Genomic DNA, 18,650 nt, shown 5'->3' with positions numbered 1-18,650 from the left:
GAGGGAATCCTCCCTAACTCATTTTATGAGGCCAGCATCATCCTGATACCAAAGCCTGGCAGAGACACAACAAAAAAAGAGAATTTTAGACCAATATCCTTGATGAACATTGATGCAAAAATCCTCAATAAAATACTGGCAAACAGAATCCAGCAGCACATCAAAAAGCTTATCCACCATGATCAAGTGGGCTTCATCCCTGGGATGCAAGGCTGGTTCAATATACGCAAATCAATAAATGTAATCCAGCATATAAACAGAACCAAAGACAAAAACCACATGATTATCTCAATAGATGCAGAAAAGGCCTTTGACAAAATTCAACAACCCTTCATGCTAAAAACTCTCAATAAATTAGGAATTGATGGGATGTATCTCAAAATAATAAGAGCTATTTATGACAAACCCACAGCCAATGTCATACTGAATGGGCAAAAACTGGAAGCATTCCCTTTGAAAACTGGCACAAGACAGGGATGCCCTCTCTCACCACTTCTATTCAACATAGTGTTGGAAGTTCTGGCCAGGGCAATTAGGCAGGAGAAGGAAATCAAGGGTATTCAATTAGGAAAAGAGGAAGTCAAATTGTCTCTGTTTGCAGATGACATGATAGTATATCTAGAAAACCCCATTGTCTCAGCCCAAAATCTCCTTAAGCTGATAAGCAACTTCAGCAAAGTCTCAGGATACAAAATCAATGTGCAAAAATCACAAGCATTCTTAGACATCAATAACAGACAAACAGAGAGCCAAATCATGAGTGAACTCCCATTCACAATTGCTTCAAAGAGAATCAAATACCTAGGAATCCAACTTACAAGGGATGTGAAAGACCTCTTCAAGGACAACTACAAACCACTGCTCAAGGAAATAAAAGAGGATACAAACAAATGGAAGAACATTCCATGCTCATGGGTAGGAAGAATCAATATCATGAAAATGGCCATCCTTCCCAAGGTAATTTACAGATTCAATGCCATCCCCATCAAGCTACCAATGACTTTCTTCACAGAATTGGAAAAAACTACTTTAAAGTTCATATGGAACCAAAAAAGAGCCCGCATCGCCAAGTCAATCCTAAGCCAAAAGAACAAAGCTGGAGGCATCACACTACCTGACTTCAAACTATACTACAAGCCTACAGTAACCAAAACAGCATGGTACTGGTACCAAAACAGAGATATAGATCAATGGAACAGAACAGAGCCATCAGAAATAATGCCACATATCTACAAGTATCTGATCTTTGACAAACCTGACAAAAACAAGAAATGGGGAAAGGATTCCCTATTTAATAAATGGTGCTGGGAAAACTGGCTAGCCATATGTAGAAAGCTGATACTGGATCCCTTCCTTACACCTTATACAAAAATCAATTCAAGATGGATTAAAGACTTAAATGTTAGACCTAAAACCATAAAAACCCTAGAAGAAAACCTAGGCATTACCATTCAGGACATAGGCATGGGCAAGGACTTCATGTCTAAAACACCAAAAGCAATGGCAACAAAAGCCAAAATTGACAAATGGGATCTAATTAAACTCAAGAGCTTCTGCACAGCAAAAGAAACTACCATCAGAGTGAACAGGCAACCTACAAAATGGGAGAAAATTTTCGCAACCTACTCATCTGACAAAGGGCTAATATCCAGAATCTACAATGAACTCCAACAAATTTACAAGAAAAAAACAAACAACCCCATCAAAAAGTGGGCAAAGGACATGAACAGACACTTCTCAAAAGAAGACATTTATGCAGCCAAAAAACACATGAAAAAATGCTCACCATCACTGGCCATCAGAGAAATGCAAATCAAAACCACAATGAGATACCATCTCACACCAGTTAGAATGGCAATCATTAAAAAGTCAGGAAACAACAGGTGCTGGAGAGGATGTGGAGAAATAGGAACACTTTTACACTGTTGGTGGGACTGTAAACTAGTTCAACCCTTGTGGAAGTCAGTGTGGCGATTCCTCAGGGATCTAGAACTAGAAATTCCATTCGACCCAGCCATCCCATTACTGGGTATATACCCAAAGGACTATAAATCATGCTGCTATAAAGACACATGCACACGTATGTTTATTGCGGCATTATTCACAATAGCAAAGACTTGGAACCAACCCAAATGTCCAACAATGATAGACTGGATTAAGAAAATGTGGCACATATACACCATGGAATACTATGCAGCCATAAAAAATGATGAGTTCACGTCCTTTGTAGGGACATGGATGAAATTGGAAATCATCATTCTCAGTAAACTATCGCAAGAACAAAAAACCAAACACCGCATATTCTCACTCATAGGTGGGAATTGAACAATGAGAACACATGGACACAGGAAGGGGAACATCACACTCTGGGGACTGTTGTGGGGTGGGGGGAGGGGGGAGGGATAGCATTGGGAGATATACCTAATGCTAGATGACGAGTTGGTGGGTGCAGCGCACCAGCATGGCACATGTATACATATGTAACTTACCTGCACATTGCGCACATGTACCATAAAACCTAAAGTAAAATAATAATAATAATAATAATAATAAAGGAAAAAGAAAAAAAAATAAAAATAAAAAAAATAAATAAAAGTCAGATATTATCAGGATGGATAAAAAATAAAACACAAACTATATGCTATCTACAACAGGTACACTTTAAATATAAAGACAGCTAGGAAGCAAATGAATATAAAATATACATATATACCTTTTAGAGTAACTATAAGAAGGCTTGGATGACTTGGTTTTTTATATTAAAACCAGATAAAATAACTTCAAGACAGAGATAAAGAGGGGTATTTAATAATGATAAATATGTTTAGGGGTAGGATTAGTATTAGAAAGACAAACCAACACAAATATATATGTGCTTAATAAAAGAGCCCCAAAATAAACAAAGCAAAATTTGAAAGGACTAAAGGAGAAATAGACAGTTGCACAAAGTTAGAGATTTTAACACCCTTCTCAATTAGAGAACAACTAGGATAGAACAAAGATGATTGGAACAACACTGCTGGCACCTTGACCTAATTGCTATTTATATCCAACAACTGTAGAATGCACATTTTTTTTGAAGTCCATGTGAAACATTCACCAAAATAAATCACACACTGAGATATAAAATAAGTGCTCTAAATCAGCGTCCAATATATGGTACTGTTTTTCCCATAGCCAGGATTCACAGTTCCAGGAATCAAGAGTTGGAAGTGGAAGTGGCACCACTCGCCATCACCCTAATGATCCACTAGCAAAATTTTTGCTTCCTGTTCCCACGACATTACATTCTGCTGGCCTAGAGGTCTTAGTTCCAGAGGGAGGAACGCTGCCACCAGGAGACACAACATTGATCTCCTTAAACTGGAAGTTAAGATTGCCACCTGGACACTTTGTGTTCCTCCTACCTTTAAGTCAATAGGCTAAGAAGGGAGTTACAGTGTTGGCTGGGGTGATTGATCCGGACTATCAAGATGAAATCAGTCTACTACTCCACAACGGAGGTAAGGTATGCATGGTATTCAGGAGATCCACTAGGGCATCTCAGAATTACCATGCCCTGTGATTAAGGTCAATGGGAAACTACAACAGCCCAATCCAGGCAGGACTACAAATGGCCTAGACTCTTCAAAAATGAAGGCTTGGGTCACTCCACCAGGAAAAAAACCACGTCCTGCAGAGGTGCTTGCTGAAGGCAAAGGGAATAGAGAATGGGTAGCAGAAGAAGGTAGTCATCAATACCAGCTACGACCACATGACCAGCTACAAAAACGGAGACCGTAATTGTCATGAATATTTCCTCCTTCTTTTGTTGAAAACATGTTTGTGCATGTATACACTTGTACTAAGAAAATATCTTCATTTTATTTCTTTTTTCCTTTATCATGTGACAGGATTTACTGACTTCATATCAGCATTTAAGTATTGTTAATTTTATGTAATAGTATTTGTGTTGGGGATTTGTGCATTTCCAGTTGTACAAAGGATAGTTGTATTATGTTAGGCATAATTATGACCTTATTGTTGTCTTTATTTGAAGATTATGTATGATCTCAGGAAATGTGTATGGGTTCAACTTGAAAAGGGATGGACTCGTAATTGTTAATACTGAGTGTCAACTTGATTGAATTGAAGGATACAGAGTATTGATCCTGGGTGTGTCTGTGGGGGTGTTGCCAAAGGAGATTAACATTTGAGTCAGTGGGCTGGGAAAGGCAGACCTACCCTTAATTGGATGGACACCATCTAATCAGCTTCCAGCAAATATAAAGCCGGCAGAAAAACATGAAAAGGAGAGACTGGCTTAGCCTCCCAGCCTACATCTTTCTCCTGTGCTAGACGCTTCCTGCCTTAGAACATCAGACTCCAAATTCTTCAATTTTGAGACTCGGACTGGCTCTCCTTGCTCCTCAAGCCTATTGTGGGACCCTGTGATCATGTAAGTTAATACTTAATAAACTCTCATATATATATGTGTGTGTGTGTGTGTGTATTTATATACATATATATATACATACATATATATCCTACTAGTTCTGTCCCTCTAGAGAACTCTGACTAATACAATAAGTTTCAACAAATGTAAATGGATTGAAATTATACTAAGTATATTCTGTGACCAAAATGAAATAAACAAGAAATCAATAACAATAAGATATCTTAGGCTTGGTGGGGTGGCTCATGCCTGCAATCTCAACACTTTGAGAAGCTGAGTTTGAGACCAGCCTGGGCAGCATGGAGAGATCTCATCTTTACAAATAATGTTTTAAAAAGTAGCCAGGTGTGGTGACATGCACCTGTGGTCCCAGCTACTCGAGAGGCTGAGGTGGGAGGATCATCTGAGCCCAGGAGGCTGAGGCTACAGTGAGTCGTGATTGTGCCACTGCACTCCAGCCTAGGTGACAGAGTGAGGCCCTGTCTGAAAAAATAATAATACGATATCTTAGATAGCCCCAAATACTTGTAATTTAAACAATACACTCCTAAATAATCCACAGACTAAAAAAATAGAAAATATTTTGAACTGACATAATAAAATACAACATATAAAAATTTGTAGACTACAGCTAAAGCAGTGCTTAGAAAGATATTTACAGCTTTTTAGGATTATGTTAGAAAAGAAGAAAGGTCTAAAATGAATGATATATAGATCCACATTAAGAAGCTAGACAGGCCGGGGGTGGTAGCTCACACCTGTAACCCCAGCACTTTGGGAGGCTGAGGCAGGAGGATTGCTTGAAGTTAGGAGTTCGAGACCACCGCAGGCAACAAAGAAAGACCCTATCTTAACACAAATAAAAAATCTAAAAATTAGCCACGTGTGGTGGTATGTGCCTGTAGTCCCAGCTACTGGGGAGGCTGAGGTGGGAGGATTGCTTGAGTCCAGGAGTTTGAAGCTGCTGTGAGCTACGGTCACACCACTGTGCTCCAGCCTGGGTGACAGACTTCATTTTAAAAGAAGAAGAAAAAGAAGAAGAAGGAGAAGGAGAAGAAGAAGGAGGAGGAGGAGAAGGAAGAAGAAGAAGAGGAGGAGGAGGAGGAGCAGGAGGAGGAGGAGGCAGCAGGAGCAGCAGCAGCTATGTAAAGAAGATAAAAGTAAAACCAAAATAAGTACAAGAAAGGAAGTAATAAACATAAAATCAGATATCAAAAAGTAGAAAACAAGTAATAGGGAAAATTAACAAGGCCAAAGGTTGTTTAAAAGGATCAACAAAATGGAAAAATCCCTATACTATCAAAAATAAAGGAGCAAAAAAAGAAATTACCAATATCAGAAATGAAAGAGGATTTATTACTATAAATCAGAGGTTGACAAATGAATCAGCAAGCCAAATCCTTCCTAAGGCTTGTTTTTATATTACCCTGAGCTAAGAATAGATTTTACATGTCACTTTTAGGTTTCGGTTTTTTTTGTTTGTTTGTTTGTTTGTTTTTTGGTAACAGCTTTATTGAGACTTTACTCACATACCATATACTTCACCCATTTAAAGTGTACAGTTCATTGGCTTTCACCACATTCAGAGTTGTGCAACTATCACTACAATCAATTTTAGAATATTTCCATCACTTCAAAAAGAACCCCTGTATGAATGGATGGACAAAGTGTGGTAAATACATACAATGGAACATTATCCAGCCTTAAAAAATTAGCAAATTCTAACATGCTACAACATAGATGAACCTTGAAGACATTTTGCAAAGTGAAAAAAGCCAGTCACAAAGGACAAATATGGTATGAGTCCATTTACATGAGGTACCTAGAGTAGTCAAAATCACAGAGATCGGAAGAATTGTGGTTGTCAAGGGCTAGGAAAGGGACGAATGGGGACTTGTTATTCAACGGGTCAGCTACTGAGGAGGCTGACCTCCCCAGTGGCTTTGGGAAGATGAACAACGTTCTGCAGACATATGGTGGTGACAGTTGCACAACATACATTTCATTTTTAAAAGGTTGCACAAAGAAAGAAGCAGAGGGAGAGAAGAGAATAAGAGAGGGAAGGAAAAGAGATGAAAGCAAGGGAAGAAGAGGAGAGGAATAGAGACGGCTGGAAAGGAGAGGAGAAGAGAGGGAGGGAGAGGAGAGGAGAAGACAGGAGAACGGAGGGAAGGAGAAGAGAGAAGAGAAAGAAGGGGAGGAGAGGGCAGGGGGCAAGAGGAACAGAGAGTAGAACAAAAACAAACATGTAAGAACATTCAGCAGACAGAGACCACCTGTGGGTTGCAAAGCCTAAAATATTTATTATCTGCCCTTTACAGAAACTTTGCTGACTCCTGCTATAAATCCTACAGATGTTAAAAAAATAGGAAAATATTATAAATTATTGCCAATAAGCTTGACAAGTTAGATGAAATAAACTCTTAGAAAAATACAACTATCCAAAAACTGACACAAGATGAATCAGAAAATCTGAATGGCTCTCTATCCACTAAATAAATCTAGTTTGATATCAAAAAACTTCCCACAAAGATATTTCAGACCCAGAGGGTTTCCTAGTGAACCCTATCAAGCATTTAATGAAATGACAGCAATGTTACACAAACTCTTTCTGAAAGTAGAAGAGGGACCGTTTCCCAACTCACTTTTAGAATGTTGCCAAAATCTTTCTAAAGCCTGACAAAGAAATCACAAAAAAAAAGAAAATTTCAGACCAATACTCTTCATGAATGTAAGGGCAAAAATACTTCACAAAACATAAGCACTTAGAAAATAGCAATACATAAACACGATGATGCATCACGACCAGTAGGGTTTCTTCCAGGAATTCAAGATTGGCTTAATATTTTAAAATCAATATAATTTACCATATTAAAAGAATAAAGAGGAAAGCCAAAAGATTACTTCGAGAGATACAGAAAAAGCTTTTGACAAAATTCAACAACAATTTATGATAAATTTTTTCAGGAAACCAAGAATAGACGGTAACTACCTCAATCAAATAAAGAACATCTTTTAAAAAAACAAAACAAAAACGGGTAACATCACAGTAATGGGAAAACAGTGAATACTTTTCTCCTAATATTAAAAATAAGACAAGGATGCCCACTTCAACCACTTCTATTCAACATTTTATTGGAAGTATTAAACATCAGAATAGGCCGCCAAAAAGAAATAAAAGGAATAAAGATCAGTAAAGAATACATAAAACTCTCTATTGTCACATGATGTTGGCTTACATGGAAAGTTCTAAGGAATCTCTAAAACAATTACTAGAAGCAATAAGTGAATTTAGCAAGTGCATAAGAAACAAAATGTGTATATATATATATAGCATATAATATAAATAATATTTCATATATAATCAATTGCATTTCATATACTAGCAGCAAATAATTGGAATATCTAGTTTTAAAACTATTCCATTTTCAACAGTATCAAAAATCAAAATACTTACGAACAAATTTATCAAAAGACATGCAATATCTCCCCACCTAAACTACAAAACATTGCTCAGAGAAATGTAAATAGAATTAAATAAATGTTCCTAGATTAGAAGACTCAGTATTACTAAGAAATAAATTCTCCCAAAATTGACCAATAACTTCAACTCAATCCAAATCATAATCTCAGCAAGTTTTTTACACAAATTGATCAGCAGATTTGAAAATTTATATGGACATGCAAAAGGCTTAGAATAACCAAAGCAATCTTGAAAAGCAACAATGTTGAAATATTCATATTACCTGACTTCAACACTTCAGGAACCAAGACGACCTGGTAATAACATACGAGTTTTTTTTTTTTTTTTTTTAAAACAGTATAGGAAAGTCCAGAAATAGCCTTACGTTTATACAACTATTTGACTTTTTGTCAAAGGTACCAAAGCCAGCCAATGTGGAAGGAAAAGTCTTTTCAACAAATGGTGCTAGAAATACTGGATATCCACGTAAAACAAAATGATCCTCAACTCCTACCTCATGCAATACACAAATTAATTAATTGAGTTCTAAACATAAAAGCTAAAATCATAAAGCTTTTAAAGAAAAGCATAAGAGAATGTCTTCATGGCTTCCTGATAGACAAAGGTATCGTAGACAAGTCATATATGGTTATTCATAAAAGAAAACAGAACTATAAATTAGACTTCATGAAAATTTAAAACTTTTGGTGAGCACAGTGGCACACGCCTGTAATCCCAGCACTTTGGTAGGCCAAGGTGGGAGGATTGCCTGAGCCCAGGAGTTCGAGATCAGTCTGGGCAACAAAGTGAGAGCCCCATCTCTACAAAAAATTAAAAAATTAGTCAGGCATGGTGTTGTGTGCCTGTGGCCCCAGCTACATGTGAGGTTGAGGCAGGAGGATTGCTTGAGCCCAGGAGGTCAAGGCTGCAGTGATCTGTGTTCAAGCCACAGCATTTCAGTCTGGGTGAAAGAGCGAGACCCACTCTCAAACAACAACTACAACAAAAAAAAAAAAAAAAAAGGAAAGAAAATAAGAAAGTGAAAAACTGCTCATCGAAAGACATTATTGAGAAAATAGGTAGGCAAGTCATACGGAAAACATTTTCAAAACATACATCTGATAAATTGCTTGTATCCAGAATGTGTAAAGAACACTTACAACTCAGTAATAAGAGGGATGCCCACTTTTACCATTTCTGTTCAACATAGTACTGGAAGTCCTAGTCATAGCAATCAGACATGAGTAAGAAATAAAGGGCATCCAAATCGGAAAACAGGAAGTCAAGCTGTTGCTGTTCACCAGTGATGTGAACGTATACGTAGAAAACCATAACGACTCATTCAAAAAGCTCCTACATCTGATAAACGAATTCAGTAAAGTCTCAGGTTACAAAATCAATGTACACAAATCAGCAGCACTGCTATACACCAACAGCGACCAAGCTGTGAATCAAATAAAAAACTCAATCTTTTTTACAACAGCTGCAAAATACAATACAATACAATACAATACAATACAATACCCAGGAATATACTTAATCAAGGAGGTGAAAGATCTCTACAAGGAAAACTACAAAACACTGTTGAAAGAAATCATAGATGACACAAACAAATGGAAACACATCCCTTGCTCATGATGGAAAGAATCAATACTGTGAAAATGGCCATACTGCCAAAAGCAATCTATAGATAATGCAATTCCCACCAAAATATCATCATCATTCTTACAGAACTAGAAAAAAATTCTAAAATTCATATGGAATCAAAAAAGGTCTACATAGCCAAGGCAATTCAAAGCAAAAAGAACAAATCTGGAGGCATCATATTACCCAACTTCAAATTATACTACAAGGCTATAGTTACCAAAACAGCATGGTATTGGTATAAAAATAGGTATGTAGACCAATAGAACAGGATAGAAAACTCAGAAATAAAGCCAAATACTTACAGCCAACTAATCTTTGACAAAGCAAGTGAAAACATAAAGTGGAGAAGGGACACCCTGTTCCACAAATGGTGCTGGGATAATTGGTAAGCCACATGGAGAAAAATGAAACTGGATCCCCATCCCTCGCATTATACAAAAATTAATGCAAGATGGATCAAGGTCTTAAATGTAAGAGTCTTAAATATAAGACCTGAAATCATAAAAATTCTAGAACATTGGAAAAAAACTCTTCTGAACATTGGCCTAGGCAAAGAATTCATGACTAAGACCCCAAAAGCAAATGCACAAACAGAAACAAATAAATGGGATCAAATTAAACTAAAAAGCTTCTGCACAACAAAAGAAATAATCAGCAGAGTCAACAGACAATCCACAGAGTGGGAGAAAACATTTGCAAACTATGCATCCAACAAAGGACTAGTATCCAGAATCTACAAGGAATTCAAACAAATCAGCAAGAAAAAATCAAATGATCCTATCAAAAAGTGGGCAAAGGACATGAATAGACAATTCTCAAAAGAAGATATACAAACACCCAACAAACATATGAAAAAATGCTCAATATCACTAACCATCAGGGAAATGCAAATTAAAACCACCATGAGATACCACCTTACTCCTGCAAGAATGGCCATAATTAAAAAGTCAAAAAACAATAGAGGTTGGCATGGATGTGGTGAAAAGGAAACACTTTTATACAGCTGGTGGGAATGTAAATTAATACAACCACTGTGGAAAACAGTATGGAGATCCCTTAAAGAACTAACCTGAGAACTACCATTCCATCTAGCAATCCCACTACTGGGTATCTACTCAAAGGAAAAGAAGTCATTATATGAAAAAGGCACATGCACACACATGTTTAAAGCAGCACAATTCACAGTTGCAAAGATAGGGAACCAATCTAAGTGTCCATCAACCAAACAAGTGGATAAAGAAAATGTGGTATATATACACCATGGAATACTACTCAGCCATAAAAAGGAACGAAATCATGTCTTTTGCAGTAACTTGGATGGAACTAGAGGCTGTTATTCTAAGTGAAGTAACTCAGGAATGGAAAACCAAATATCATATGTTCTCACTTATAAGTAGGAGATAGACTATGGGGACACAAAGCCATAAGAATGATGTAATGGACTTTGGGGACTCAAGGGAAAGAGTGGTGGGGGTGGTGAAGGATAAAAGACTACATATTGGGGACGGAGTGTATGCTGCTCAGGTGACGAGTACACTAAAATCTCAGAAATCACTACTAAACAAATTATTCATGTAACCCCAAACCACATGTATCCCAAAAACTATTGCAATAAAGAAAGAAAACTACCCAATTTAAAAATGGGCAAAAGATTTTAACAGATATTTCACCAAAGACATACAAATAACAAATATGAACATGAAAAATTACTCCACATCATTTGCCACTCTAGAAAACACTATGACAGTTTCTAATACATTTAAACATATACCTATAGGCCAGGTGAGGTAGCTCATGCCTGTAATCCCAGCATTTTGGAAGTCTGAGGTGGGTGGATAACTTGAGGCCAGGAGTTTGAGACCGGCCTGGCCAACATGGCTAAACCCCGTCTCTACTAAAAATACAAAAATTAGCTGGATATTGTGGTGGGTGCCTGTAATCCCAGCTATATGGGAGGCTGAGGCAGGAGAATTGCTTGAATCTGGGAGGCAGAGTTTGCGGTGAGCAGATACAGTGCCACTGCACTCCAGCCTGGGCGGCAGAGCGAGACTCCATCTCAAAAAATAAATAATAAATAAATAAATAATAAACATGTACCTATGAGCCTGCAATTCCATTCCTAGGTATTTATCCAAGACATAAAAATAATATGATCACATAAAGACTTATACACAAAGGTTCATAGCAGGATTATTCATAATAGCCAAACTGGAAACAATCCAAATGTCCATCAAGAGGAGAACAGACAAGGAATCTGTTGTGTACCCAGTCATTGGAATATTATTCAGCAATAAAAAGGAACAAACTACTGAAACAAAAGGATGACTAAAAAAAAAATTATGCTTATACAAGAAGCCTTATACAAAACAGTACATATTATAAGAGTTCATTTATATAATGTTGTAGAACAGGAAAAACTATCGCAGAAAAATATAAGAACAGTGATTGCCGCTGCAGGTAGTAGTTTCAGAGCTTTACTTGCAAAGGGCACAAGGGGGCTTTCAGAGGTGATAGTAGTATTCTGTATCTTCTTTAAAAATACAGAATCTCACTCTGTTGCCTAGGCTGGAATGCAGTGGTGCAGTCAGGGCTCACTGCATCCTTGATCTTCTGGTCTCAAGCGATCCTCCCACCTAAGCCTCTCATGTAACTGGACCACAGGCACACACTACCATGCCTGGCTAATTTTTTAACTTTTTTGTAGAGATGGGGTTTCACTATATTGCCCAGGCTGGTCTCAAACTCCTGAGTTCAAGTGATCCTCCCACCTTGACCTTCCAAAGTGCTGGGATTACAGGTGTGGCACTGCACCTGGCCAACATTCTATATCTTAATAGGGGTTTGGATTACATAGATGCATGCATTTGTCAAAATTCAGAGGGTGTATACTTAGCATTTGTGCATTTTCTTATATGTACATTTTATTACTTTTTAATTGTAAAAAAAATCTAACCTCTGAAATTGTTTTGAGTAGGGTTGGCAGCCTATAACATGCCAAAGGCTAAGGTAGTATGATATGGTGGAAGGGGCCCAGGCTTTAAAGCCAGACAGACATAGGTTTCAATCCTGGCTTAGTCATTAGGCTATGTGTTCTTGGGCAAATTACTTCTCTGTTTCCTTATCTGTGCAAAGGAGACAGTAGCACCATGTCCAACATATAATGTGTTCCTTAAATGGTGGCCAATAATAAACTGACATTTGAGATAATTTGGGGTCACAGGGCCAAAGGTGGTATCATTGCACAATTCCCAGACACCATTCCAACCAAGACGTTAGCCTACTAAAGATTATATACGAATCTTCCCTGGGATGTCTGTATTTCCATAAGGTCCCCTTAAAACCATAACAGAGTGCCCTCTCTCTCCCAAGGAGTAAATGAATGAAGACTTGAAACAGTGCTTGGCTGATTGGCTCTCAGTTCCCTGAGCTGCACTCACCTCAGGGTCTGTGCCTTCTTCATAGGAGTGAATGCTGAAAGCCATGCCATCAAACGTGTGGTCCACCCGCAGCACAGCCAAAGCCAGCCCGGCCACCGTCAGATTTGCTATCTGCCCAGAAAACTCCATCTTGTGACCGGTACGCTCAATTATCCTCAGAATTCTGCAAGAAACCACAGATGGAGAAGAGCATCCTACCTTTTAAAAGAAAACCCATCCTCCTTGCAAGATTTCCTCATTGCAAGACTTTTCTTTGAGTTTTAATCACTATCTTTATATCATTTAGGAATTATTAAATAAGAGCACTGGCTTTGGAATCAGACAAGTTGACACCTAAATCTTAGCTCCTCTAATTTCTAACTGTGTGGGCAAATGAAGTAATCTCACTTAGCTTCAGTTTCCTCACCTGCAAAGTCAAAAGTAATATTACACTCATCTCTAAAGATTGTCGTGAAAATCAATGAAATTGTTACATGTAAGCCAGACCCTGCAGGGCCTCATAGGACTTTATAAGACATTTGGATTTTATTCTACGTGTAATGGAAAGCCACCGAGTGGTTTTAAAAGCAAAGTAAGGACATGATCTGATATATACATTAAAAGATTACTCTGGGTGCTACGTAGAGGGTCAAGAACGGAGGCAGAGAGACCTTTTAGGAGGTTATTATAGACAGTCTGGTGAGAGAAATGGGGCTAGGAATAGGATGGTAGTGGTGGAGATGGACAGAAGTAAATGAAGTCCACCGAAATATTTAAGGGATTTTAAAAATGGATGTACAGTGCCGCATACAAGAGTTAGTTATTAATTGGCTGTGAGTTAGAGGGAGTTAACTAGTACTGTTCTCGAGTTTTCCACTTTAGCACTGGTTGGATACATTTTATAGACATTAAGAACACTGAAGGAGCACAAAAGTTGGGGGAATAGACTCGGGGTTTGGTTTGGGGTAACTGTGTACTTGAAAGCTTGCTATCACTAAGATTCCATTCAAATTCGAATATATCCTTTCACAATGAACATTCGAGTAAAGTGACGCCATTGCATTGTACTAACTGAGCTTTCAATGTGTAACTACCTGACTTTTAAAATTTATGATGACTACATGCCAAGAAATTGATAATATATACAGTCGTCCGTTCGTATCCTTGAGGGACCTTGTTCCAGGACTCCCATGAATACAAAAATCCAAGGATGCTCAAGTCCCTGATATAAAATAGGGTCGTATTTTTGTATAGCCTATGCACATCAATGTATATTTTAAATCATCTCTAGATTACTTATAATGCCTAATACAATGTAAATGCTATGTAAATTGTTGTTATGCTGTATTGTTTAGGAATAATGAGAAAAAAATCTGTACTTGTTCAGTAACGATGCAAGATTTTTTTAAGGATATTTTCAATCTGTGGTTGTTTGAATTCACAAATGCAGAATGCACAGATACAGAGGGCCGACTGCATTTTAAATTTTTTAAAAATAATGTCTGTCACCAAAGTATTAGTACTTACTCATTGCTTACTTCATGCAGGTCAGAGGCGGAATTGTTTTGCTTTTCCAAAACAACGTTGATTATTTGTAATATAACATGAGTTAGGTTCATACTTATCTCATCACATTGTGAAATATCTGATATTTTAGAAACAATAATCTTTGTCTCTTCTTTACCCAGGGCTGGGGATTCATTTATCAAATTTAAAATATGCTCTGCAACATCCTCAGCATTCTCTGGGGAAGGAAATTTGAGACATAAAAGCTGCATGACTTAGTCTTCTGCCATTCTGGTGTGTTTCTTTCTCTTTAAAGAGTAAAGAGGGTGAGATGAGAATACCTACCAAGGTAACATGTTTACAGAAGGAAAATATTGGCCCTTTGTTTCTACAATAGGTGTAGTCCCAGAAAGTAGAACATAAGTCAAGTTTTTATTCATAAAAAGTTTTCATTCATTAAATCCTTTTTCAAATGCACCAGGGAAATCGTTTTGTCCCTGAAGAATTATCTTGAAATTTGATTCTAATTAAACTGAGACTTTTGAGTACTGAATTGTGTTAAGTAGATCCCACCTTATACTCAAATATCAGCAAACACTCAGTCTATGTTTTCATAATTAAGGGTGATGGTTACATTTTCCTGTCAAGAACCATCAAACCACAGGAAAAAAAAAAAGCAAATATGGACTACGTCATAATAAAAAGCAGTTAATTTAGATTTTCCAGAGAGTAAGAACAATAGATATTAACTCGCCCACTTTTTTCTTCACTTTTTATTATGGAAATTTGCAAGCATACACAAAAGTAGAAAGAATTGTATAATGAATCTCCATGTTCCTCATGAATAACCCAACTTCAACAAGTGTCAATGAATGGCTAATCTCATTTTCTCTACACTTCCACTCACCTTTTCCCCAACTCCATATTATTTCAAAGCGAGTCCTGAATATGATATCATTTTATCCATAAATACTTTAGTATGTATCTCTAAAATAAATGATTTTTACATGTCACAACCACAATAACAAATTAAATTTAAAAATTAGCAATTATATTCAAAATCATCAAATATTCTGTCAGTGCCCAAAAGTTCTTATCTCATAAATGCTTCTTCTAAATAGTTGTTTTGTTTGAATCACGACTCACTTTTAAAGTGAAGAGCTTTGTTAAACGAATACAGCACAAATTCTATTTTAGTTGAATATAACACATATAAAGCTGAGCTTTCTTGTGGTGTCTTCCTAGCTTAAAGCACTCACATTCAAGTCCAATAACTAAAATATAAAGGAAAATAATAAAAAATACCATTTGTTAAGAAAAATTCCAGAGAGAGCTAACACTCATAACACACTTAACCCAGGTTATACTACAAATAGTCAACTCTGTTTCAGAAAACAAAATAATTCAGCATAAAATTCATCCCCCCTCTCTCTGTCTGTATTTCTCTTCCTCCCTCTCTTTCAATGACCTCCATAGTTATCAGCATCTCCTCAAATCTTTCTCCTACCCCAAGCTCCCCACAACTTAACACCTTCAAAAGCCTACACAGGCTACTTTTTGCTTTCTCCTTTTCCTCTTTATTTTCTTTCTTTTTTTTTTCCTGCAAACAACTTTCTGTTCTCATCAATGTAAATTAAGCAATCATAACTGAGATCCTCTCAATTCCTCCCCAACCATTACCCCAATTTGTCCAACAATGGCTCACATAGGAACTGAATTAGCAAAGACAGAGTTCTCCTGAGGAGATGGGAGGAGGAGAGGAGATTAAACAAGGTTGTAGTTGTTTCTCAATTAACATTTTGTCACAGTTAACATCTATCTTCTGGTAAGTTAAAGAAGCTGAGAAAATATTAAGACTAGGCATGATAGAAAAAGATAGTAAGCTCATTCACGGACCTTTCTACTGCTCTTATTAAATCGCTCAGACTTTGTTGAAAATGGAATAGCAAGAGCTGCCTAGTCATGATTCTTTGGGCTTCAGTGGTGCAATTTCACTTTCACGTAGTCCCTGCTGTGGCAGAATGAAAGTAAACAGCAGGCCAATGGGAGACTAACTATACTGTGGAAAGTAATTACAGACTTTTTCTCTGGAGTTGTATAGTTTTTAAGGAAAATTCAAGCTAAATTACACTTATCGTGTAAAAATTCCTGGTCCTCAAGCAAAAGTAATAAAGGGACTTCTCCTTTATTTGTTGCAGAATAAATTGATCCTCATTCCTTAAAATACTGTTACAGTTAATCTGCCAGTAATTGCAACATTCAAAATAATAATATCTGCTATTAACTGAGCAATTTCTATGAGCCAGTGTTCCAGGTTATCTATTGCTGCACAGCAAATCACCCTAAAACTTACTGGCTTAAAGCAACAATGTATTATTATCCTTCATGGTTCTGTGTGTTAACTAGGCTCAGTTGAGTGTTCTCACTTGGATTGTCTCATACACTTGAAGTCAGATAGCAGCTGAGGCTGAATACATCAGAAGGCTAATCTGGGCTGGATGTCCAAGAGGGCTCACTCTCATGGCAGTCAATTGATGCTGACTGGTCAGTTGAGGCTGTTGGCTGTACTCCCTACACATGGCCTCCCCCAGTGGTGTGGGCTCAGTAGTGTGCTGGGTCTGGCTTGTGATGTGCTGGAGCCAACTTTTACCAGCTGGTGAGAACCAATTGTTAAATTTTCAGGAATTCTGTGAACGAGTTGTTAAACATGGCCATTATTAAAAATTAAATTATATAAACTTACAATTGCATAAATTATATTTTAAAATGATACTGAAACCTCTTCACTTTCTAATTATTTTGCTACATTTTACTAATCTATATTTTTGTGATTATTTACATATCTAATATATCTGTGCATGCATCTCTTGCCAAGTTTGTAGTTCAGTCACTATACATTACATTGTAGTTTGTATTCAGCCTTGGAGGAGAGGGTATTATATCATGAAAATTGGCAAAAGCTACAAATCAGCACCTTCTTTGGGTAGAGCTGGTTTTTAAATATTTTTCAGCACACCATTGTTTGGACTTCTTACAGCATGGTGTCTGGCTCTGAGGAAGCATCTCAAATGAGAGTGTACCAAGAGAAAAGATGCAGAAACTTCCAGTCCCCTTAAAAATTAGTCCCATCATTGGCAAAGCCACTTCTCCCAAATTCTACTTGGCTAAGCAGTCACAAGCCAGCCCTGATTCAATTCCCAATTGACAAAGAGGGAATGAGTCGGTGGGCATTTTGGAGGTAGGATACAACAACAGCAAGGCATTATATGTGCATTTTCTCATCTATTCATCACAATAACCTTTGTATTAGTCATGAAAGTACTCACATTATCCCCTTTATATAGATTAAGAAGTTAAAACATTGAAATATTCTAACCCAGTGCTGACTCCAAAGCTTGAGGTCTTCAATATCACTTTTTTTTTCTTTTATTATTATTATTATTATTATTATTATTATTATTATACTTTAGGTTTTATGGTACATGTGCGCAATGTGCAGGTAAGTTACATATGTATACATGTGCCATGCTGGTGCGCTGCACCCACCAACTCGTCATCTAGCATTAGGTATATCTCCCAATGCTATCCCTCCCCCCTCCCCCCACCCCACAACAGTCCCCAGAGTGTGATGTTCCCCTTCCTGTGTCCATGTGCTCTCATTGTTCAATTCCCACCTATGAGTGAGAATATGCGGTGTTTGGTTTTTCACAATAGCAAAGACTTGGAACCAACCCAAATGTCCAACAATGATAGACTGGATTAAGAAAATGTGGCACATATACACCATGGAATACTATGCAGCCATAAAAAATGATGAGTTCACGTCCTTTGTAGGGACATGGATGAAATTGGAAATCATCATTCTCAGTAAACTATCGCAAGAACAAATTCAATATCACTTTTTACAGCATCTGTGCCTTTGGCCGTTTTCTCCACCGTGTTGGGGGTTGGAACAGCTGTGCTTTGCAGTCTTTCTACCTGACTTCCTGGGAATACCACTGTTTTCTCTTAAGCACTCACTATCCTGCCCTGATGGTGGAATTGACACAGACAGGAAAAAGTTTTCTGAAAAGTTCTAGTCAACTTCACTATAGCCTGATGCATCTTTAATATCATGGGGTAACAAACATTGAGCATAGAAGAGAACCCAAAGAGCTTTGAAATAAAAGTACCTTTTCTAACT

General features: G+C 37.4%; 1 protein-coding gene across 1 annotated transcript in view; it reads right to left on the bottom strand.

The window, feature by feature from the left end:
* The window catches only part of ADGRG4 (adhesion G protein-coupled receptor G4), a 121,430-nt gene that overhangs the window by 36,609 nt on the left and 66,171 nt on the right, over positions 1-18,650 (bottom strand). Inside the window, exons 14-15 of the mRNA XM_002832161.3 lie at positions 14,489-14,705; positions 12,983-13,145 (exon numbers count right to left, since the gene is read on the bottom strand). Of these exons, the coding sequence (XP_002832207.3) occupies positions 12,983-13,145; positions 14,489-14,705 (380 nt within the window). The remainder of the gene's footprint in view (positions 1-12,982; positions 13,146-14,488; positions 14,706-18,650) is intronic.

This window comes from Pongo abelii, chromosome X (assembly GCF_028885655.2).
Source record: "Pongo abelii isolate AG06213 chromosome X, NHGRI_mPonAbe1-v2.0_pri, whole genome shotgun sequence".
Classification (NCBI taxonomy): domain Eukaryota; kingdom Metazoa; phylum Chordata; class Mammalia; order Primates; family Hominidae; genus Pongo; species Pongo abelii.
Note: the sequence above shows the minus strand (reverse complement) of the source record. Positions and strands in the feature narration are given on the sequence as shown.